The sequence below is a fragment of the Schistocerca gregaria genome, chromosome 7 (genome assembly GCF_023897955.1).
Source record: "Schistocerca gregaria isolate iqSchGreg1 chromosome 7, iqSchGreg1.2, whole genome shotgun sequence".
NCBI classification, from domain to species: domain Eukaryota; kingdom Metazoa; phylum Arthropoda; class Insecta; order Orthoptera; family Acrididae; genus Schistocerca; species Schistocerca gregaria.
This window is the reverse complement of record NC_064926.1, coordinates 482,069,933-482,093,927: the sequence shown is the minus strand read 5'-3', so window position 1 is coordinate 482,093,927 and position 23,995 is coordinate 482,069,933. Positions and strand designations below refer to the sequence as shown.

The following is a 23,995-nucleotide window of genomic DNA, read 5'->3' as shown; positions in this document are numbered from 1 at the left end:
AAGAGACGGTAAACCCTCATCTTTCACCCTACTTCCTCCTCCCCAGCGTCGTCCTCCCTCCTCCCCCGCGTCGTCCTCCCTCCTCCCCCGCGTCGTCCTCCCTCCTCCCCCGCGTCGTCCTCCCTCCTCCCCCGCGTCGTCCTCCCTCCTCCCCCGCGTCGTCCTCCCTCCTCCCCCGCGTCGTCCTCCCTCCTCCCCCGCGTCGTCCTCCCTCCTCCACCGCGTCGTCCTCCCTCCTCCCCCGCGTCGTCCTCCCTCCTCCCCCGCGTCGTCCTCCCTCCTCCCCCGCGTCGTCCTCCCTCCTCCCCCGCGTCGTCCTCCCTCCTCCCCCGCGTCGTCCTCCCTCCTCCCCCGCGTCGTCCTCCCTCCTCCCCCGCGTCGTCCTCCCTCCTCCCCCGCGTCGTCCTCCCTCCTCCCCCGCGTCGTCCTCCCTCCTCCCCCGCGTCGTCCTCCCTGCTCCCCCGCGTCGTCCTCCCTCCTGTACCATTGTCCTTTTCTTCCTCCCTACATCCTCCTCTTCCTCCTCCTCCTCCTCCATCACCACCACTAGCTGCCTTCCTTTCCTTCCACATTTTCAGTTTTTGCTGTCTTTTTGTTCTCTCCTTCATTTTTCCACTTCATTTTTTTTTTTTTGCTCTTTCATTTGTTTCCCAGTCTTATTTCTTCTTTCATTTCTTCTCTCCACATCAATAATAAACGGAACTCTAATATTTATTCTCATGAAACTCTAATATTTATTCTCTTCTTTCCTTTGCCTACCTTCATTTCTTCTTTCTTCCCTCTTCCTTCGTAATCTACATATTCGTCTACCTCTTTGTCTTACTTTAACGACTGGGCATTTGACATTGTAAAAACTGTGGCCATGAATCTGTTGGTAGTGTCATATTTCGTATATGATATTGTGTTCAAACATAATGAATTACTTCAAAGAAAATGGTCTATTGACACACACTCAACATGGGTTTAGAAAACATCGTTCTTGTGAAACACAATTAGCTCTTTATTCACATGAAGTGTTGAGTGTTATTGACAAGGGATTTCAGATCGATTCCGTATTTCTGGATTTCCGAAAGGCTTTTGACACTGTACCACACCAGCGACTCGTAGTGAAATTGCTTGCTTATGGAATATCGTCTCAGTTATGTGACTGGATCTGTTATTTCCTGTCAGAAAGGCCACAGTTCGTAGTAAGTGACGGAAAGTCATCGAGTAAAACAGACGTGACTTCTGGCGTTCCCCAAGGTAATGTTATACGCCCTTTGCTGTTCCTTACCTATATAAAAGATTTGGGAGACAATCTGAGCAGCCGTCTTCGATTGTTTGCAAATGACGCTGTCGTTTATCGACTAATAAAGTGAGCAGAAGATCAAAATAAACCGCAAAACGATATAGAATAAATATCTGAATGGTGCGAGAAGTTGCAGTTGACCTTAAATAACGAAAAGTGTGAGGTCTTCCACATGAGTGCTCGAAGGAACTCGTTAAACTTCGGGTTACATGATAAGTCAGTTTAATCTAAAAGCCGTAAATTCAACTAAATACCTAGGTATTACGATTACGAACAACTTAAATTGGAAGGAACACATACAAAATACTGTGAGGAAGGCTAACCAAAGGCTGCGTTTTATTGGCTAGACACTTAGAAAATGTAACAGACCTACTAAGGTGACTGCCTACACTACGCTTGTCCGTCCTCTTTTGGAATACTGCTGCGCGGTGTGAGATCCTTACCAGTTCAGACTGACGGAGTACATCGAAAAAGTTCAAAGAAGAGTAGCACGTTCTGTATTATCGAGAAATATGGGAGAGAGTATCACGGAAATCATACAGGATTTGGGGTGGACTTCATTAAAAGTAAGGCGTTTTTCGTTGCGACGGAATCTTCGCACGAAATTCCAATCACCAACTTTCTCTTCCGAATGCGAAAATATTTTGTTGACACCGACTTACATAGGGAGCAACGATCACGAAGATAAAATAGGGGAAATCAGAGCTCGTCACTATTTTTTAAAAATAAACAAGGGTTAATTTTTTGTTTCGTTACATAAAATAAAGAAATTAGTTTAGAAACACAAGCTACCAGTACAGCAGTAAGGCATATTTCAACTTCACAGTGTGAAGTGAGCTTGACGAACAATTACCCAAAAAGTATACTTCTCTCAAATGCCTTTTAAGTGGCCAGCAACATATTCACATCTTGCCTCGTTGCATAGCTATTTCTTAATTCGTCCTGTAAAGAACACTGCTTGTTACTTCACGAATATTCATGATTATCTGCATGGAACGATAATGGAAGCTGTTGCGAAGGTCACACACGATACGATCCAGGGAAAGTACATGCAAACAGAATACCGGTGTCGTCTGTGTTTGTAACGGTACGATTGGTATACCTATCAAAACATTATATAAATTTTTGCTATTAAAGATTGCTCAGATAATCCCAAACCATCCCAAAAATTATGTACAAGTCGTTTTCTTTGTTCCTTCTCCGCCATCTAAAGAAAACAGGAGGATAGGGTTTAATATTCCGTCAATGACAAAGCCATCGAAGTGAAGAACAAGAGAGGTTGAACAAGGATGGGTAATGAAATCAGCTAAGTCCACTTTTCCGAGGGAATCACCCCAGCCTTTGTCTTAATCAATTTTGGGGACCAGCGAAAAGTCTAAATCTGGGTGATCAATGAGCATGTTCGTCGTCCATGAGGCGAGAACTGCGTCATAACTATTCGTTCCCGAGAGATCTTCACAACGCAGACATTTGCAGCCATCAAAAACAACTGTTACACACCTGAATAAACAGACCCAAAGCCGTCAGACCGCCTCTCAACGTTACTCCTATCTGAAGCGTCAAATGCGGCGATGTTCTTTGGTACGTTTCACCCACTGTCCAAATAGTCTGATACATTTTCTGTGGGGCTAAGTAGGACGAGGTAGCGGACCAGTCAAGATCTGACACAACCAGCTTTGTTCTATGATGATGGGTCCCATGTATATTTCGTTTACCCACCAAATTTGTATGTTTCTGGTGACACTAGAGATGTATAATACGTGTGACATGAACCAAATCTCTGACGTAAAAGAAAAAAAAAACGAAAAAATATAAACGTTGGCAGTAGAAACCCTCAAATTTTAAAATACTTTCATTTGCTGTGTACATATAAATTCTAAAAGAACACATGCTTGAACGGTGTTGGATATGTATAAGAGTAGTTTATAGTTTTAATGTGGTAAGTCTGTTCTTTATACAGCTAGAAATGAACGCTGATGGCAGTTGTTGTTTTTGTTTCTTTCAGTCGTTCCAATCGAAGCTGTCCTTCAGCTCCAAAGAGATTGTGGCGATCAGCTGTTCGTGGTGTAAGACGGCCTACCACAACAAGGAGTCCTGCTTCAACCTTCAGAAGATTGGAGAGGAGTGTAATCTTGGTATGTCTCCACTTACCACAATACTTCTGACTAATTATTGTTATCCTACATGTCTCACGTAACATATACAGCGTGTTACAGACATTTGTCGCACCATAATAAGAAAATCCATTTAAGCATATGTACGAAGAGAGCTTTTTTAGCTGTTAATGAAAGGACTTGTATAAAGTTCTGGTGTAAGAAACCCATAAAATGTCTTAAACACCCTTCTCTTTCTTTCACACAAACATGCATTCATCGGGTCATGAACTGTCGCACCCTTTCAAAACTCCTGATTAGGTCAGATGTACTTTTTCGTTCCAGTGGATCCATAGTGAAGAGATCCTCCAGGCTGTAAATTATGTACCGAGCGCGGTGGCGCAGTGGTTAGCACACTGGACTTGCATTCCGGAGGACGACGGTTCAAGCCCGCGTCCGATCATTCTGATTTAGGTTTTCCGTGATTTCCCTAAATCGCTTCAGGCAAATGCTGGGATGGTTCCTTTGAAATGGCACAGCCGATTTCCTTCTCCATCCTTCCATAATCCGAGCTTGTGCTCCGTCTCTAAATGACCTCGTTGCCGACGGGACGTTAAACTCTAATCTTCTCCTCCTCTAGAATATGTCGAGAAAACACAACAAATATTTAGAAAGAAAAACAAATATACAAATGTACTTTTCACAGATCTCAAGTGCAATGGCTCTAATTAATATGAAATAAGTAAAAAAAGCATATTTTTATTTAAAGGGCAGTAAATAATCTGGCAGAAAACACGTAAATGTTCAGTACACGGCGCTGCATATGATAATTCTTAGGCTATATGAAGCCATGTATCATCAAACAAGAATATCATTGTACAACATTTGTTTACAATGATCATTACTGCACTCATTTTTTACAGAAGTGAGATCGTGCTACTACTTTATTTTATGTCATTTGTAACACACACACCAGCCGGTTATGCTTAGAAATTCATCAGCGAAGTGGAAGAGGTGACTACCATTAAATCTCTTGGGCTTCTCTTAAACTGAACTTTATTAGTAGCTAATTTTTTATAGGTGCTGGCAAGTTATTTAAAATGTTTGTTTCTGAGTAGAAGAATCCGTTCTGGATAAAACGTAGGCGACCTTAAATCTTTGTGAGAATTACTCTTAGTTCTAGTATTGATCCCACGAAGTGAAGAAAAAAAATTACCACTCTAAAACAAAAAAGAACGATGCAACACGAAGGAAGTTTTCGAAAGAGGCGGAAATCGTTAGATGTGATGTACTTGTAGAGACAAACTAGCAATTACCATTTGAGAAAAAATGGATGATTTATTCAGGAGAAAGAGATTCACAAATAGAACAAGTCAGTAATGTATTGGTCCATCAAGCAGTTATTCGGCATGTCACTACGAAATGCCGTGTGGCTAGGGCCTCCCGTGGGGTAGACCGTTCGCCTGGTGCAAGTCTTTCGAGTTGCCGTCACTTCGGCGACTTGCGTGTCGAAGGGGATGAAATGATGATGATATGGACAACACAACACCCAGTCCCTGAGCGGAGAAAATCTCCGACCCAGCCGGGAATCGAACCCGGGCCCTTTGGATTGACATTCTGTCGCGCTGACCACTCATCTACCAGGGGCGGACGGCTTGTCACTGACTGAGACACTCGTTGGATGTCCTCCTGAGGGATGTTGTTGTTGTTGTTGTTGTTGTTGTTGTGGTCTTCAGTCCTGAGACTGGTTTAATGCAGCTCTCCATGCTAATCTATCCTGTGAAAGCTTCTTCATCTGCCAGTACTTACTGCAACCTACATCCTTCTGAATCTGCGTACTGAATTCATCTCTTGGTCTCCCTCTACGATTTTTATCCTCCACGCTGCCCTCCAATACTAAATTGGTGATCCCCTGATGCCTCAGGACGAGTCCTACTAACCGATCCGTTCTTCTAGTCAAGTAGTGTCACAAACTTCTCTTCTCCCCAATCCTATTCAATACCTCCTCATTAGTTACGTGATCTACCCACATAATCTTCAACATTCTTCCGTAGCACCACATTTCGAGAGCCTCTATTATCTTCTTGTCCAAACTATTTATTGTCCACGTTTCACTTCCATACATGGCTACACTCCATACAAATACTTTCAGAAACGACTTCCTGACACTTAAATCCATACTCGATGTTAACAAATTTCTCTTCTTCAGAAACGCTTTCCTTCCCATTGCCAGTCTACATTTTATATCCTCTCTACTTCGACCATCATCAGTTATTTTGCTCCCCAAATAGCAAAACTCATTTACTACCTTAAGTGTCTCATTTCCTAATCTAATTCCCTCAGCATCACCCGACTTAATTCGACTACATTCCATTATGCTCGTTTTGCTTTTGTTGATGTTCATCTTATATCCTCCTTTCAAGACACTATCCATTCCGTTCAACTGCTCTTCCAAGTCCTTTGCTGTCTCTGACAGAATTACAATGTCTTCGGCGAACCTCAAAGTTTTTATTTCTTGTCCATGGATTTTAATTCCTACTCCGAATTTTTCTTTTGTTTCCTTCACTGCTTGCTCAATATACAGATTGAATAACATCGGAGAGAGGCTACAACCTTGTCTCACTCCCTTCCCAACCACTGCTTCCCTTTCATGTCCCTCGACTCTTACAACTGCCATCTGGTTTCTGTAAAAATTGTAAATAGCATTGCGCTCCCTGTATTTTACCCCTGCCACCTTTAGAATTTGAAAGAGAGCATTCCCGTCAACATTGTCAAAAGCCTTCTCCAAGTCTACAAACGCTAGAAACGTAGCTTTGCCTTTCCGTAATCTACACTCCTGGAAATGGAAAAAAGAACACATTGACACCTGTGTGTCAGACCCACCATACTTGCTCCGGACGCTGCGAGAGGGCTGTACAACCAATGATCACACGCACGGCACAGCGGACACACCAGGAACCGCGGTGTTGGCCGTCGAATAGCGCTAGCTGCGCAGCATTTGTGCACCGCCGCCGTCAGTGTCAGCCAGTTTGCCGTGGCATACGGAGCTCCATCGCAGTCTTTAACACTGGTAGCATGCCGCGACAGCGTGGACGTGAACCGTATGTGCAGTTGACGGACTTTGAGCGAGGGCGTATAGTGGGCATGCGGGAGGCAGGGTGGACGTACCGCCGAATTGCTCAACACGTGGGGCGTGAGGTCTCCACAGTACATCGATGTTGTCGCCAGTGGTCGGCGGAAGGTGCACGAGCCCGTCGACCTGGGACCGGACCGCAGCGACGCACGGATGCACGCCAAGACCGTAGGATCCTACGCAGTGCCGTAGGAGACCGCACCGCCACTTCCCAGCAAATTAGGGACACTGTTGCTCCTGGGGTATCGGCGAGGACCATTCGCAACCGTCTCCATGAAGCTGGGCTACGGTCCCGCACACCGTTAGGCCGCCTTCCGCTCACGCCCCAACATCGTGCAGCCCGCCTCCAGTGGTGTCGCGAGAGGCGTGAATGGAGGGACGAATGGAGACGTGTCGTCTTCAGCGATGAGAGTCGCTTCTGCCTTGGTGCCAATGATGGTCGTATGCGTGTTTGGCGCCGTGCAGGTGAGCGACACAATCAGGACTGCATACGACCGAGGCACACAGGGCCAACACCCGGCATCATGGTGTGGGGAGCGATCTCCTACACTGGCCGTACACCTCTGGTGATCGTCGAGGGGACACTGAATAGTGCACGGTACATCCAAACCGTCATCGAACCCATCGTTCTGCCATTCCTAGACCGGCAAGGGAACTTGCTGTTCCAACAGGACAATGCACGTCCGCATGTATCCCGTGCCACTCAACGTGCTCTAGAAGGTGTAAGTCAACTACCCTGGCTAGCAAGATCTCCGGATCTGTCCCCCATTGAGCATGTTTGGGACTGGATGAAGCGTCGTCTCACGCGGTCTGCACGTCCAGCACGAACGCTGGTCCAACTGAGGCGCCAGGTGGAAATGGCATGGCAAGCCGTTCCACAGGTCTACACCCAGCATCTCTACAATCGTCTCCATGGGAGAATAGCAGCCTGCATTGCTGCGAAAGGTGGATATACACTGTACTAGTGCCGACATTGTGCATGCTCTGTTGCCTGTGTCTATGTGCCTGTGGTTCTGTCAGTGTGATCATGTGATGTATCTGACCCCAGGAATGTGTCAATAAAGTTTCCCCTTCCTGGGACAATGAATTCACGGTGTTCTTATTTCAATTTCCAGGAGTGTATTTTCTATGATAAATCGTAAGGTCAGTATTGCCTCACGTGTTCCAACATTTCTACGGAATCCAAACCGATCTTCCCCAAGGTCGGCTTCCACCAGTTTTTTCATTCGTCTGTAAAGACTACGGACTACAGCACTTCCTAACTATCGCGAATACATCAATAAGAGACAATTATTAAAACAGTTAAAAATGTCTTCCCCAAGTATGAGGCACCTTACATCACGATGGCTGCCGTGAAGAGCAACAAAACGTGCCGCTCTGCTGTAGGGGTTTCGCGCCGCTGTTTGTCGAGCCTCGTGGCTGGCGACACTCATGCTGGTAACCCAGCGCTTTCTGAGACGTCTCCAGGCACGTCTTCGCTGCTCATTGGGGCTCACTTCTTAGCGGAACTCATCTTTTTTTTGTATTTTTAATTACAAATTTCGTTAAGGAAAAAATATATTGGGAAGCAGTAAATGGTATCGCTGTCTCCGTAAACAGCCCTTTGCACGATGTTCTTGAGTTCACACTGCAAATTATTCTTATTATACTTTTTTTTAACCCGGAAAAGTAACTCGGTTTGATGAGCTACCCCAAAAAATAATTTCGTATGATACCGTGGAAGAAAGTTAGCATAGTATGCCAGCTTTTTTTAATTTTTATATCGCCTACGTCTGACAACATTCGCATTGCATTATTGTGGCACTTCAGCAGTTCTGTGGTATGCTCCCCTCACAGGTGAATTTATTATCAAGAATTTAACACTTCAAGTTCCTCTACCCGCTTGTCGTAGTATTCTAGGCATATACCTTTGGTAGTCCACTTAAAATTTCTTATCTGCATGCAGCATGTTTTTTTTTTTTTTAAAAAGTAAGTGCTCTAAGATGGAACCTTGTGGGAAACTATATGTATTTACTTCCCTCGTTGGTGTTGAGTAGTTTCGTAGTGTTCTGTGGCACGTTGATGAAGCGTTTCTGCACTACGAATATCTGCTTCAAAAACAAATTGCTTTACATGGCTACACAGATAATCATCCAAAGGTTTGAGTTCGGAGGAAAGTGCAGCACATGCAGCAAGTTTTCCAGCACGTAACCACCCATAAAGGTTGATATCCAGTGAATGTCGTACAAAATGTGATAAAATTATACTGCAGCCATATCATGCATAAACCAGATGATTCGTCGTATTTACAGGCAGCACATCCTTTTGCAAACCTGGAATAGTGATCTGCTTAAATTTCTTGTAGATTGCCATACTGTCACCTTCAATTCTACCCGAACTTTAAACTGCTGAAGTTTGCCTCATCTGCCACGGTGAATTGGCATTTTCAAAAGGAAACCATCTGCAGGAGCACAACACTTCATTGGGAATAACAGATATCACCTCTGTTTTATTCGATGACTTCCTGTCAATTATTACGAACTGTGAACTGTCTGAAAGCAAATCGCGAATCCATTCGGAAAGCTGAGATGATACTCTATGGGCACGCAAGTAGATCAGAAGCTGCTTTTGAAGAATCGGGTCGAAAGAATATTGGAAACCTAGAAAGATGGAATCAGCTTGAGATCCCCCGTCGATAGCAGTCATCCTTGTGAGTAAAGAACCAAACAAGGACGATTGTTCCTGAATCCGTGCTGGTTTTGTGTCATTAGACTACAGTTTTCTTCGATGTATATCATAATATTCGAACACAGTGTATGTTCCAAAATCGTACTGAAAATCGATGTCGGTAATATGACTCTATAGGGCAGCAGATTATATTGTAAGAAGTGCCGTGCTGGTAGGTGCATATACGGAATAATATACACCAGTATTGAGTAGACAATTCCATTCTTTATTAGCAGAGTAAACAATACACCTTGACACTCAAGTCGGACAAGTTGAACAATGTTTAAAAGCGTTCACTTTAATTGATTACCTTCTCATACAACAAGCCTAACAGGTGTACTGGTAACTAAGAGACAGGGAGACAGGTTAAAGAGTAGAAAAGTGTGTGTGTGTGTGTGTGTGTGTGTGTGTGTGTGTGTGTGTGTGTGTGTGTGTGTGTGTGTGTGTGTCCGCAGCCTCAAAATCGGTTATGCAATAAAGAAATTAAAAATAATGCTTGCAGCCAGAGGCTAATTTTATAAGTGCAAATCATCGCATGCCTGTGTTCCCATCATCCTCTAAAATGGAAAGTCTATATATAATCTAAACACGTGAATAAGAAGAAGTAATTAACAATATGACGTAAGATAAATTTGCTTATCAGGAAACTTAAGAAGCATCAACATAAGATTGTTTCTTTTATTCTTATATGTGTTACATATACTTATTTCTGTGCTTTGCACTTTGTTGTTGTCACAAACTGACAAGTGGCTGTCTGTGGTTTCAGGAACTCATGCGGAGATTGTAGTGCCTCCTTCGTGGATTGTTAAACTGCCTCGAAGAGGAAGTTTTAAATCCAGTTTACGAAAATCTCCAAAGAAAAAGACTGCAAGCAAGAAAAAAAGCAAGGAGAAGGTATGTAATTAGAGATGACTTCCTGATGACGTGAAGAAGGACCAATGTATTCTTACTGTAAATGACTTTCCATCAATGCGGAAAAAGCACATATGTGCCACAGCTTTTACCTGAGTGCAGTTTTTGTCCACTATTCATCATTCTGCTCTGGAAACACTATTGCTTGTAAAAATCATAGTGTGTGTTCTCATTCTGTGGTGTAATGTTCAGATACACTTTCTAGATAATATAGTTGCACTTTATAAGCGGGTTTTGACACAGCAGAGCCACTTAAGATAAGAATATTCATATTTAGTAGTTCTTAGTACAGTTAATTGAAGAAATGAATAGTATCTAAATTGGGAATAGTTTGCTAAGTCAATCAGTCTTCTTGTTACAAATATTGTAAAAATGTTGCCTAATGACTGTAGCATACACGCTGTATTTTTTGGTTGGTTTGATGGCAGAAGTGAAATGGTGCTATTGCAAGAGAAATGCCTTTAGTTCGATGCTAATGTTTCATCCATTGACTGTTGGCATGTGGAGTAACATAAATAGATAACAACCAGATGCTGAAAATTGTTATTTTTGTCCTTATGTCTGCACGTAATTAATTTCTGTTTGCATTTACAGAGTGACAAGGACCAAAAGACATTTGTGATAAAGCCAATTCCTACGACATCTGTGAAACCTGTGATTGTGTTTATTAACCCAAAGTCTGGTGGAAATCAAGGGGCGAAACTGCTTCAGAAGTTCCAGTGGCTGTTAAATCCCCGGCAGGTTTTTGACCTCACTCAGGGTGGACCCAAGATGGGGTAAGAAGGCTGGCTTGTCAAATTTCACATAAATGTAGAAAGTTTAACCATGTGCCCATTTCTGTATAATTACTAGATTACAGCTGATCAACCACTGCATTTCATTGTTATGCTCCTCCTTGTTTTAGCCACATACACAAAACACGAGATAACTGCTTGTAGTCATTCATAAGAAATTTTCTCAGGAACCCCCCACTGATATCAACATCATCATATTGGTATGTCCAGTTTTGTGTATTGTGTATAGTTACCCGAATTTGTCCACCCAAAATATTCAGTTCATAAGTTGTTAGTTTATACCAAATATGTTGCCAATATAAGAACAGTAGATTCCATAGAAGTGTTGGAACACGTGGGGAAATAGTGACCATACGACTTACCTTAGAAAATAGATTAAGGAAAGGCAAACCTTCGTTTCTTTTGTAGACTTAGAGAAAGCTTTTGACAATGTTGATTGGAATACTCTCATCCAAGTTCTGAAGGTGGCAGGGGTCAAATACAGGCAGCGAAAGGCTATTTACAATTTGTACAGGAACCAGATGGCAGTTGTAAGAGTCGAGGTGCATGAAAGGGAAGCAGTGGGTTGGGAAGGGAGCAAGAGAGGATTGCAGCCTATCCCCAATGTTATTCAATCTATATATTGAGCAAGCAGTAAAGGAAACAAAAGGAAAAATTTGGAGTAGGAATTAAAATCCATGGAGAAGAAATAAAAACTTAGTGGTTTGCTAATGCATTATAATTCCGTCAGAGATAGCAAAGGACCTGGAAGATTAGTTGAACATAGTGGACAGTGTCTTGAAAGGAGGATATAAGATGAACATCAACAAAAGCAAGGCGAGGATAACGGAATGTAGTTGCATTAAGTCACGTGATGCTGAGGGAATTAGATTAGGAAATGAGAGACTTAAAGTAGTAGATGAGTTTTGCTATTTGGAGAGCAAAATAGCTGGTGATGGTCAAAGTAGATAGGATATAACATGTACACTGGCAATGGAAATTAAAGCATTTCTGTAGAAGAGAAATTTGTTAACATTGAGTATAGATTTAAGTGTCAGGAAGTCTTTTCTGAAAGTATTTGTATGGAGTGTAGCCAATGTAAGGAAGTGAAACATGGACGATAACTAGTTTGGACAAGAAGAGAACAGAAGCTTTCAAAATGTGTTGCTCCAGGAAAATGCTGAAGAACAAATGGGTAGATCACGTAACTAATGAGAGGGTACTGAGTAGAATTGGGGAGAAGAGGTATTTGTGGGTATTTGTGGCACAGCTTGACTATAAGAAGGGATTGGTTGGTAGGACATGTTCTGAGGCATCAAGGGATCACCAATTTAGTATTGGTGGGCAGCGTGGAGGGTAAAAATCATAGAGGGAGACCAAGAGATGAATGCACTAAGCAGATTGAAAAGAATGTAGGTTTCAGTAGGTACTTGGAGATGTAGAATCAGCTTGCACAGGACAGAGTAGCATGGAGAGCTGCATCAAACCAGTCTCTGGACTGATGACAACAACAACATGTGAACAGTATATTTAATATGTGTATTCAGCAAAGTGTGCTGCACAGACTGTAATAGACCTCTCTAACAGTGTTTTGTATAGTCTGTGGTGTTGCTTTGATGACGTACTGTCATATGCTAATTCCATATGTAATCATGAATGTTAAAATATAGCAGGCCTTATTCCTGCAATTTGGCATTGAGAATTATTTATTTGGTATTCAGAATTATTTATTTCACTGCACTAATTCTAACAAGTTACAAGTCCAGAGAATAGTGAATGCATTCAGAATAAGTGTTTTGATATATAGAAGAAAAGAAGTCATTGGAATGATCCTGAATGAGAAAGTGTGTTGTGAAAGCTATTGAGATGAGCTGGTTGTGCCAGAGATCCCATAATTTAATACTGTCCTTGTTACCGATAAAGGCAAATGTAAAAAATGAGTGCAGCACAGTCAAAACAAATAGTGACTTGTAGGTCATGAGAACAATGCTGCGTGGAAATTAGCTGTGGGAGTGTACTTACATTTGGACGATTTATGGGATGTAGTGAATGGTACAGCACAGGTGAGGACTGGAATGCAAGATCATAGCTGATTGATCCAGTGAACTATGTAGACATAGAGAAAACTGTGATGAGAAAAGAAGTTTGGGACAAGTTACAGAGTACTTTTGAAGATGGAGGTGTCACAAGAAAACCAGATTGGTGCAATAACATGGACAAATTCATCAGTCAGATCATATGTACATCAAATTTACTGATGAACATTGTGTTCAGTTCTTCCATTGACTGTGTAATCACAGTATCTCTAGTAGGAATGTCTGATGAATGTACACCAATAACTAAGGGGTTAAAAAGCTCAGGCATAACAATTATAGGAATAGCATGAAAGTGAAGATTCTGCAGGACATTAAAAGTACATCAGAATGCCCCTACTATGGAGAAGGAAACTGCTCCAGCAATCTATTATTAGAACAAAAAGAAGGAACCAGTCAGGTGCTATAACACTCAGAAGATGTGCCACGTCACATCCCAATGTCACGAAGGGTTAAATACAAATGAACCGAGAGGTATGAATCCAATAGCCGAGAGAGAAAGCCTATTAATAAAAGTAAGGCACTTTCCATTTATTACTCTTGTGGAAAAATGGGTAATACAGAACCAGAAAGGGTATTAACACTATGGTGTATCAGTGCATGTTATTAAGAGATAAAACAGCTCTTAATGATGTTACTAATAAAATATATACACTACAGAAAAAAGGTATCGCTTTTCAAAATCCCATAATTGTGTCCTGTGGCAATGCTCAAATTTGAAATTTGACTCAAAGGTGCCCACAATCTTCCTCTGCACTGGCACAAAAGCTTAGCACCATACATCACCCTCCAGCATGGTGACAGTTCGAATAGCAAGGTGCCGACACATGAAAAAAAAAAATGAAAAAAAAAACTTTCTGGGGAGGGCAATCACAGCTCAGATACATTGTGAGTAAGATTAACATCATTTGACACTATTTTCAGATTATCATAAAAGTTATAACAGTTGAAGTCCAGAATGATAGGTGTTTCCAAAAGGCGCATAGCTGTATGGAGGTGCTTCATTTGCAGCTACCAGATTCATATCAGTATAGAATCATCTTCAGATTCTTAATGGTTATATTTCCATAATGTAGGTGGACAATTATGGAGTCCCATCTATTGGGAAGTTATTCTCTTTGGCACTGTCGCCTTCTGTCTTCCAGTGTATTGCTAACCTCCACAGGCTTACACCATATAGACCTGTTAGCAATATGGTAGAAGTACACACATCACACAGCATTTTAATTTTAAGTTTTACTTACATTGATTTTATTCAGCTGGTGTCTACTGGATTATGTAATATATTTTTAGGGGTGTTATCCAGCCTCGTTTATTCAGCAGTCGTGCTTTGTGCATTTTGGTTTGTTATATTAGTACACTTGTCCCAAACATATGTTAACAGTTTCAAATGTACAGCATACTTCGTTTATTTTTAACACATTTAAAGTTTAGATGTTATGCACCGTTTGCGAGCAGCAATATGCTAAAATGTCCAAAATTGTGGATAAACAGTTCATGGCTTTTGCATCATGACAATGCACCTGCTCACTCATCGTTACTTGTGAGAGATTTTTTGGCCAAAAAGGACATGGCAATTATGTCTCAGCCAACACATTTACCAGATTTGGCCCCCAGCGACTTTTTTATGTTCACAAAACTGAAGAGATCTATGAAAACACGAATATTTTCAACGATTGATGAAATAAAAACTGTATCGCTGGAAGTACTCAACGCTTTACCAAAAAGTGCTTATGAGAGTGCTTTGAGGATTGGAAGAAGCATTGACACACGTTTACTGTATCTGAGGGGGATTACTTTGAAGGGGACAATGTGAATATTGATGAATAAATAAATATTTTTTCATAAAAATATATATTCAACTTACTTTTTGAACACACCTCGTACAGCTTGTGCCTTATGGGAGTGTCTCATCACTCTTGATTTTAATTGTTATAATATTTATAATTAGTTGAATGCTTGTTGAGTGTTGAATATTGTTATTGTTATTCATGTGAAAAGAAGGCCACAGCTCAGAAGTTCATGTGAGGTATGAAGTGGGTTAATGATGTCACATTGACACCAAATTTCACCACAATTCTGCCTAATGCCATCGTGACCATGTCACACGATTGAAAGGTTGTCACAAACCTACTTACTCACATTTCATCCCTTCTTTTTACACCTCTGTGATGGAGGTCAGAACCATGACAACCAGCTCAGAAATCTTGTGGTTTTCTAATGGGTGGTCGAGGAATGTGTTTCAGACACACTATCACTCAGAATCGACATGAAAAGCGTAGGGAGGTGGCATGAAGGGTATCAATGAAACCACCTACACTCATGGGGTGTTGATTCCCACAGATTTCACAGTCAAAAATGACGGTTTCCAGCGTGATGAGCAACAGGATGATGATCTTGACAACACTGAATGCTGCTGACACCCTCTGGATGATTCAAACCTACTCTTATAGGACATTGTGGGGCTGCTGCCTCATTGAACATGATCTGACACCTTTGGAGAGCAGTGCGACTGCAAGTTTTGTTTTGGAATACACTGTGGGACCACTAGGGACAGTTCAAAACCTTTGAATGAAATTTGAATGTGATCTTAAGCGGCGAAAGGTGTTTATTCTTTTTCAGTGCTCCCATTTCACGCCCCCCCCCCCCCCCCCCCCAAATATTGCGACATCCTCAGTGCCACCCACACCCCTGAAAGAAAGAAAGAGTGAGTAAGTAAGTAGTGCAGTAGTCCAATCTGCGTCATGGCAAAGTTGAACAGTCTTCAAAATGTGATGCCATCTTTTGACCATATCATTGCTGGCTGGTTGGTTTGTGGTGGTGCTGAATGCACAGTCAGGCAAGCTGTCATTCAGATTGTCTTCTATAATCCATGGAGATGTGGAGTGGAGACGAAAATGAACTATCCCCATACTGATGACAGCTTATTCCACTCTTTCAGCTGATACGCCAGGAATTGATGTCATCTCTGGCCAGAGTGTGAAACGATTGATGATAGTTAAAAGGTACCACAGGCTATCAGCGATGAGTAGGGGACTGACAATAGCAATATGGACTTGGGTAAACATCCCTGTAGCCTCAGTGAAATCACTAACAGTAGGATGGACATGCTGGCCAACCTTACTATGCAGACAAAAAGCATCACAGCAGCAGACCTAGTTGTGGCAATCTGAGCAGATGCCAGACCATGCATAGTGATGGGTGAGGAGCCTGGTAATAACCTTAACACCAGGGTGACACATGTTGTGAATTTTGTCAAAGGCCTGCCAGCAGAAAGGAGCTGGTAGGAAAGGACATGACTTGACAGTGTAGGTGTTACAGAACAGTTGTGTCTTTGCCAGGGATAGACACACACTCCAGTCTGAGGCCAGTGTTTGGGATGCCGATAAGAGTCCAGCTCAATATCGACCTCTTGTAGCAGAATCGATGCAACCAGCAATCCCAGCAATTTATGACAATGAGCAACAATATTGCCCTTTCCCTAGATATGCCAAATGTCTGTGCTAAGCTGCCAGATATATATTATATTAGTGGAACTGGCGTGGTGGGAACTGATAACTGGTCTGTTGGAAGTTGTACATGATGAGTTTGTGGTTGGTAAAGTTCCTAGCCTCCAACGATGGGCAAAAGTAGCGGTTTGTCTCATAAATGGAAAAAAGCTTCCTGTCTTAGGTGCTCCACTGACATATATAATTGTGGGCTTCTTGAAAAGAAGGCCAACAGTTGCAAGGAACCATTGAAGGCTTACTACCAGACTACACCAAGGTGTCCTGCCTGTTGTTGACCACCAGTGTGAGTTGGGCGTCATGCTGGGTGAACCAGAAGAGCAGCATTGCAAGACTGTTCTTAGCGGCAGTTAAGGTCATATGGTCTGTCCAAGGAACATGTTTGTTGCCATTAGTGTTAGAACTAGCAAGAGCATTCATCAGTGGCTTTTGAATGAAGGCTGTCCTAAGGAGATGATGGTGGTAGAAGTTCAGCATCCCAAGGAGCTAGCAGAATTCTCTGAAAGTTTGTGGATGCTGAATTTCCTGAGTAGTCTCAACTATTTTGGGAAGGGGCTGACACTGTCTCTACAACTCTGGTGGCTAATGAATATCTCCTGGGTGGCTCCAAATATGTATTTGGAGGTATTAATGATACCCAAAAGTCATTCAGCCAAAAACTGACTATCATGAAGCAATAAATGAGAACACATTGAAGCATTTGTTTGATGACTCTCTTCAAAAGCTTGAGTACACCTTCTGTTAATAATTTACGGTCATTATAGTCTAATCTTTCTTCCTTTTCCTTCCACAATTGCAATGGTTAGTGCCATATAGCATTCAGTATCTTATGCTGGTGCACCCATAGTTGGATCCAGAAAACGGGTATTACCAACCGAGTTGGGTGGGGAGGGTGATGTACCGCAGGATAATGGAAAATATAAATTATTGCATTTGTGCACAAAGTAAACTGTTGATGCCTGTATATTTGTACATGAACTGTTTGAAAGTCTATGTCTGATACTGAGACTTCATCACTACAGTTATAATTGGCATCTTGGATGGGCCTAGATTAGGTGTTGTATGGCAAAGAATAATAGAACTGTGCACTTGATAAGTAGAATGATTGACGAAAGATAGTTCAACACCAGATGAAATGAAGTACAGTGTTTGGGCTCTTGTAGCATACAAATTGAAGTATTCTGTTTAGGTTGGACATCCCTATGTTGCAAGGAAAAGAATTGTCTTTGTGTCCTCTTAACACATCTGGGATTGTTGCTGCAAAACTTAATGATATTCACTGGGTGCTATTTGAACACTACTGCCACAAGTGGGCATCCACTGAGTGTCAACAGGTGGCCTTTTCAGATGAATCGCATTTTTTATGCATCAGTGTGAAATGTCTGAAAGCAAACACCTTGCAGTATTAGTCAGAAGGGCCCAGGCCAGAGGAGGGAGCATTATGGTCTAGTAAATGTTTTAATGGCATTCTCTGGGTGATCTCATCATGCTGGAAGGCACAATGGACAACATAAGTATGCATCTATCCTTGGGGACAATGTCCGGTCCTACATGCTCTTAACTTTTCCTCAGCACAGTGGTCTCTACCAGCAGGACAATGCAACATGTCATGCATCTCACAGTTTTTGTGTGTGGCTCATAGAGCACCAGGATGAGTTTACTGTACTCCCAAAGCCACCAAACTCGACAGATTTAAACACAGTCAAGAATCTGTGGGACCGCCTTGATCAAGTTGTTTGCGCCATGTATCCTCAACCAAGATCCTATTGCAGCTGGCCACAGCAGTGAAGTAATCAGTGGCTTCACATACCCTTTGGTACCTTCCAGAACCTGACTGACTCTTCCTGCTTGTCTTGCAGTGGTCCACTCTGGAAAAGGTGGTTATTTGGGCTTTCAACAGTTGGTTACATTTATGTCGCTGGACAGCGTAGGTCCCCAACTAGAAGAAATGGCTGGCTGTCCATGCGAAGATTCTCATGAGAAGTTGAAGTTAAAGCTTATTTTACTTTCTGCACACATACCACAGTAATGGGATTGAAAATAGTAATGGCATTGAAAACTGTGAAAATTGTTAGGCTACATGAATCCATGTAGGTCACTATATTCAAAGAAAAAAAAAAGACCTTGAAAAACATCTTGTAAGCCTTGTGTTTATTATATGTTTGGTTATGCTGAGAAAACTAATGAACCAGCTATTGTATATTGAAGTGTGAAATATCTCAGTGATTATAATGAATGAAACAGTCTTCCAATTTCTCAGTTCATGTGTTTATTTTGAATGCAGAGATGACTTTAAGATAAAAATAAATACAAACTGAGGATAAACTTCAATAATGGATGACACTATGCTCCTGAATAATGTTATCTGTATAATATTACTCATGATATGGTATGCTCACGTAAAGATACAGCAAGCTATGTTGTTCATGATTTTCATCTTCCCAGAGCAACCTGGGGACTGTTGCTTGAAGTACGTGGAAGAAGTCAGGAATGAGTGTTTATTTTGAGCTTAATACAAAAACAGTTGATAAAATAAATGTTGTTTACATTTTGATTCTAATACAGAAGTTCATCAAATATCCTGTCAGAACCAAATTTATTAATGATATTACAATTGTGTTTGATAGGCTGGAGATGTTTCGTAAAGTTCCTAACCTGCGTGTGCTGGCGTGCGGAGGTGATGGGACCGTAGGATGGGTTCTATCAATACTCGACCAGATAGCGATATCTCCAGCCCCTGCTGTTGGAGTGCTGCCACTTGGTACTGGTAATGATCTTGCCAGGGCTCTAGGATGGGGAGGGGTAAGTTATGGTATTATTTTGATATTGATGTGTCAACGGTCTTCATCTAAATTTTGTTAACGGGAAATTGCTATTTTTTAAAAATTGTTTTGCATCTTTACTCGTAAATTACTTCTATAATTGTGACTTTTCTGGAGGTTCTTTTCTTTCTTTTTTTTCCCATAGAGATTTGTTGTTGGATGATGATGATAAATGTTTGTCCTGAATGGGTACACTACCATGTTGCTATTAGATGTAAAGTTTGTAGGATGATAGCAGAGTGATACAAACAATGTGTTCTGCCTTTACTACCCTCTATCACTGAAACTCAACTGTTACTCCTTAATTCAATATTTTCACTAGAAAATCCTCTTTTAGAATACTGCTGCATGGTGTGGGAACCTTACCAGCTACGATTGACAGAGTACATCGAATAAGTTCAAAGAAGGGCAGCACATTTTGTATTATCATGAAATATGGGAGAGTGTCACTGAAATGATACAGGATTAGGCCTACCATTAAAACAAAGGCGTTTTTCGTTGCAACAGAATATTCTGACAAAATTCCAGTCACCAAGTTTCTCCTCCGAATGCGAAAATATTTTTTTGACACCGACCTACATAGGGAAAAATGATCACCACGATAAAATACGGGAAATCAGACCTCATACGGAAAGATATAGGTGTTTGTTCTTTCTGCGTGCTATACGAGATTGAAATAATAGGGAATTGTGAAAGTGGTTCGATGAACCTTCTTCTAGGCACTTAAATGTGATTTGCAGTGTATCGATGTAGATGTAGACGAACGTAGAATAGTAATATGTGATTAGAAGGAATCCTCTGGAAATCTCGGATAAACTGTCTAAAATAATAAAAAGACAAAAGCAGGCAGTTCCACAAATGAGATTGTATCTGTTATTTCCCTTATCTTAATGAACACCAGATGTGATATAGTTTTAAATTCTTATGGCAGCATTGTTGATAACTGTTAACCTTTAACAGAAGACCTCTGTAACAACCAACGAAGTAATCTGCATGACGCATCAGTTTTTAACTTGTTTGCTAGGTTTGCTTTCTGTGGAATATTACCACCATCTTCACCACCACTTACAAATATGTTATGGCCATTTGCTGTTGTTTCATTGCAAAAAGGTCTCTCAGCAGTTCTTATAACATAATAGATAAACTGGTCATGAACAATTTGTTTTATTAGTGAAATCACAAAGAAACTCATTCAATAATGTAGTGACCATCAGCTTGAGATACAAGGTTCATAATGTTGGGCAGTGAGAGATGACCTTCATAAGTTTGTCATACATAAGTGAAACGTTTGTATGTACAGCTCACATAATTGCTAATATGTACATAATGTACGGCTAGAGGTCTGATCTGAGATCCCACGTTTTCTGCATTGCCAACCTAAGTAAGCAATTGTGCAGCAGCTGTTATCAACTACGTTGTGTAGTTTGCTTTGCTTTGGCTTGTGCATTGTTCATTATTTTCTTTATTTTTATATGAGTAAAGAGACTATTTGTGATACATAAGAAGTCCTGAGTATCACTCTCACAATACCTGAAGGAGATTCATGATGCGTTTGAAAGTTAATCAGTTCTGCTTTTGCAGGTGCGCAAACACATTTGCAGCATACCACATTATAGTGCCTGCATTGTACTACGCCAGTGAGTGTCATTTATGTGAATACCAATCTTCGTGGCACAGAACTTGCTTCAGACAGTAGCGAATTTCACCCCAGATGTACCACAACATATCTGTAGTCATCTATCCATTCCATATCATGAAATGTGTAGTTCTCTGCATCATCCTAGTATTGTTGGCATAAGGAAAAACTCTGACTAATCCCCGACATATATCATGAAAAGATATTATTGCATGTTAAATCAAGTGAGCTTGGGGAACAGATCAGAATTGATGTATCACCATTCCCAGTGTTGCTCACAGAGGCTTTTGGCAGAGTGACATTCAGCGCATTGTAAACTTTCTCCTGAAAATAAGGATTAATGCTATCCAGTGGAAAGATAGTTATGTACATCTTCTGTTAATCGAGTCTTTAGCCATTCTGTTAACTTGTCCAGGTGTCTGATCCTAGTGACAGTAATCCCTATATTAAAAAAAAAAAAAAAAAAAAAAAAAAAAAAGAGAGAGAGAGAGAAGAAGAAGAAGAAGAAGAAGAAGAAGGGACCCATATTAGTTGCATGTGCTCATCACACAAGATGCATTCATTTCACTTAGTCTGTCTCATGTTTCACAATGACTTACAGGTTTTAAGCAAAGCAATTTGTAACATTAAGGCAATTGGCACTTCTGGGCATGTGGAATGATGCTATGCTACAAAACACTAACTTTTCAGTCAATTCATCCTCTTTTAGTAGGATTTTCACTTCAGTGCAGAAGGTTTTAATATTGTTCCTGTTCTCAACTTCTGTAAATGATGTAGTTTGTATGACTTGTAGGGCAGATGCTTTCATAGAACACATCATTCAGCAGGTTGTGACATTTAATTTATGACTAACGTATATGTTGTTGATTTATTTGGATTTTTACATACACAGTTAAGGTCTTCTGTACAGTCTTCAGTGATTTTTATAGGTGTCAAAGACTTCCTGTGTGGTGAAGACAGGTGATGGACTGGAAAAGTTGCTTGCTAATGATATATAATTCCATTGTGTTATATGCTTGTTAAGTTCTGTTTGACAGATGTTGGCACTGTCACAAGAATCTCTGTTTATTCAAATTTCAGTGCACGAAGTACTTTTTATTGCTATAGTCACAATTTTGTAAACAATAGTAACACCACAACAGCAACACAGTGTCTGGTGGTAAGAATGTGAAATACTCAGTCTGACATGGAAACATGTGGAAAAGTAACTTGTGAAATTCATCTGTCAGTGTATATTATTGTGAAGAACACGTTACCTCAAAGCAGAATCATTTTATTTACTTACACGTGAGTTCTTTTGGAACAGTAATCTGTCAGAAAATCAAGTCATTCAATGTAGAACATTTCCACTGAGGTTGATAGAGGTATGATGAAAAGAGTTTTGAGATATAACAAAAATAACAATGTTTTCTGTAGTGCAAAACCTCCAGAGAATTTTTAAACCTTGATTAGCACCTGTTAATGATAAAAGTAATGTTAAAATCCTTGCAAATGATTTCTGCTCCAAGTTGAACACGCGATCTAGTGTATGAATGCAAGAACTGTTATATGGTTATCTTATAATATATCAAAATTAATAAATTTATGTATAAGTACCTGATTTATTGCACACAAAGTTGTAATGGTGATAAAGTTGTCTGTAATGCAGCCAAAGAATAAGTAATTTTGTTGTGAAATGCTAATTTTGACATCATCAGCATGCTTTTTACAGGGCTACACAGATGAACCAATTTCTAAAATACTGGCAAATATTGCTGATGGAGAAGTGGTTCAGTTGGACAGGTGGGAACTTAAAGTTGAAAAGAATCCAGAAGCAGAAGCTAATGAAGAAGGAAAGGACAATTTGCCTTTAAACGTTGTAAATAACTATTTCTCCCTTGGTGTTGATGCTCATATTGCACTGGAATTTCATGAGGCAAGAGGTAATTTTCATTCTGAATTTATAATCCTGTCTTTAACCTCTAGGAAGTAACTGGCGTCAAAAGCTTCAATTATACAGTGATGTGTATTTGAAACCCTATTTGACTGTATCTACACTAATTCATAGATGTTAATGTGTGCCAAATATTTTTTAAGAGGTTTCAGTAATTTACAGTTGTCACCAATGCATGAAATGGAATCCTCATATCTTATCCTGTTGAAACCAATATAGAACTCTTACATACTATAGTATTTCTATCATCTCCTCCTCATTTTCTTGAACTTTATGAAGGAAAGAACAAAATCAAATATAGAATTTTAGATCAGATATTGTTGTTGAGGGAGTCCAACAAGATATTAGGATTGTTAGAATTGGAGAAACAAATGAAGTACTTTTAATACAATTTTAACATTCCAAGATCGACTGTGGTTAATGTTTGTAGTCTGAATGTTTTAAAGAGAGACTGCACCCACTTTTAAAATAAGATCCAATAAATTAATGACATGCAATAATCTTTTGAGATGTAGTTTAAAAATGAATGTAAATTTGATGCTCACATGGAACAACAATGTAACTAATGAAAAACAACACTGTTTTCAAAACTGTCACTCTTGATAATGCACTCAATCAGACTAGAGAACATACACAGGCATTTGTTAGATGTTATCTTTCTTTGTTAGTACTTATTCTGATTTGTGTTTAACAATAATTTCACAATAATTTTCTTTGTGTAATGAAAGTAAAAATAAAATATTGAGAAATGTTCAGAATGTGACCATATCTACAAATTAATTTGCAACATGAATCCAAAATGCCTCATTCTACATCATTACGATCTATTGTGCAAAATGATCTTTGGAACATGTAACTAACTAAAAATTTTAAGGATAAATTTCAGTCATCAGATGCAAATAAATTTCATTATCTTTACCATTTTTGACAAGTTAATTTTTCATCTCCCGAAGCCTACAAAATAAAGGATGATATAAATCTTTAGACCTTGGCTGTACATTTATGTGAAGTATAAAAGGTATACAAGGTGTGATTCAGAAGTTTCAAGACTGATTAATTTTGGGGATTGGGGTAGCGCACATGGACTGTTTCTGCCGGGT

At 40.5% G+C, this 23,995-nt stretch overlaps 1 protein-coding gene across 3 annotated transcripts in view; it reads left to right on the top strand.

Moving 5' to 3' along the window:
- Positions 1 to 23,995, top strand: part of LOC126282166 (eye-specific diacylglycerol kinase) — a 1,350,273-nt gene that overhangs the window by 1,202,993 nt on the left and 123,285 nt on the right. For all 3 annotated transcript variants that reach the window (XM_049981691.1, XM_049981690.1, XM_049981689.1), the window contains exons 5-9: positions 3,294 to 3,423; positions 9,987 to 10,114; positions 10,727 to 10,908; positions 19,132 to 19,306; positions 22,674 to 22,884. In XM_049981691.1, coding sequence (XP_049837648.1) covers positions 3,294 to 3,423; positions 9,987 to 10,114; positions 10,727 to 10,908; positions 19,132 to 19,306; positions 22,674 to 22,884 — 826 coding nt within the window. The remainder of the gene's footprint in view (positions 1 to 3,293; positions 3,424 to 9,986; positions 10,115 to 10,726; positions 10,909 to 19,131; positions 19,307 to 22,673; positions 22,885 to 23,995) is intronic.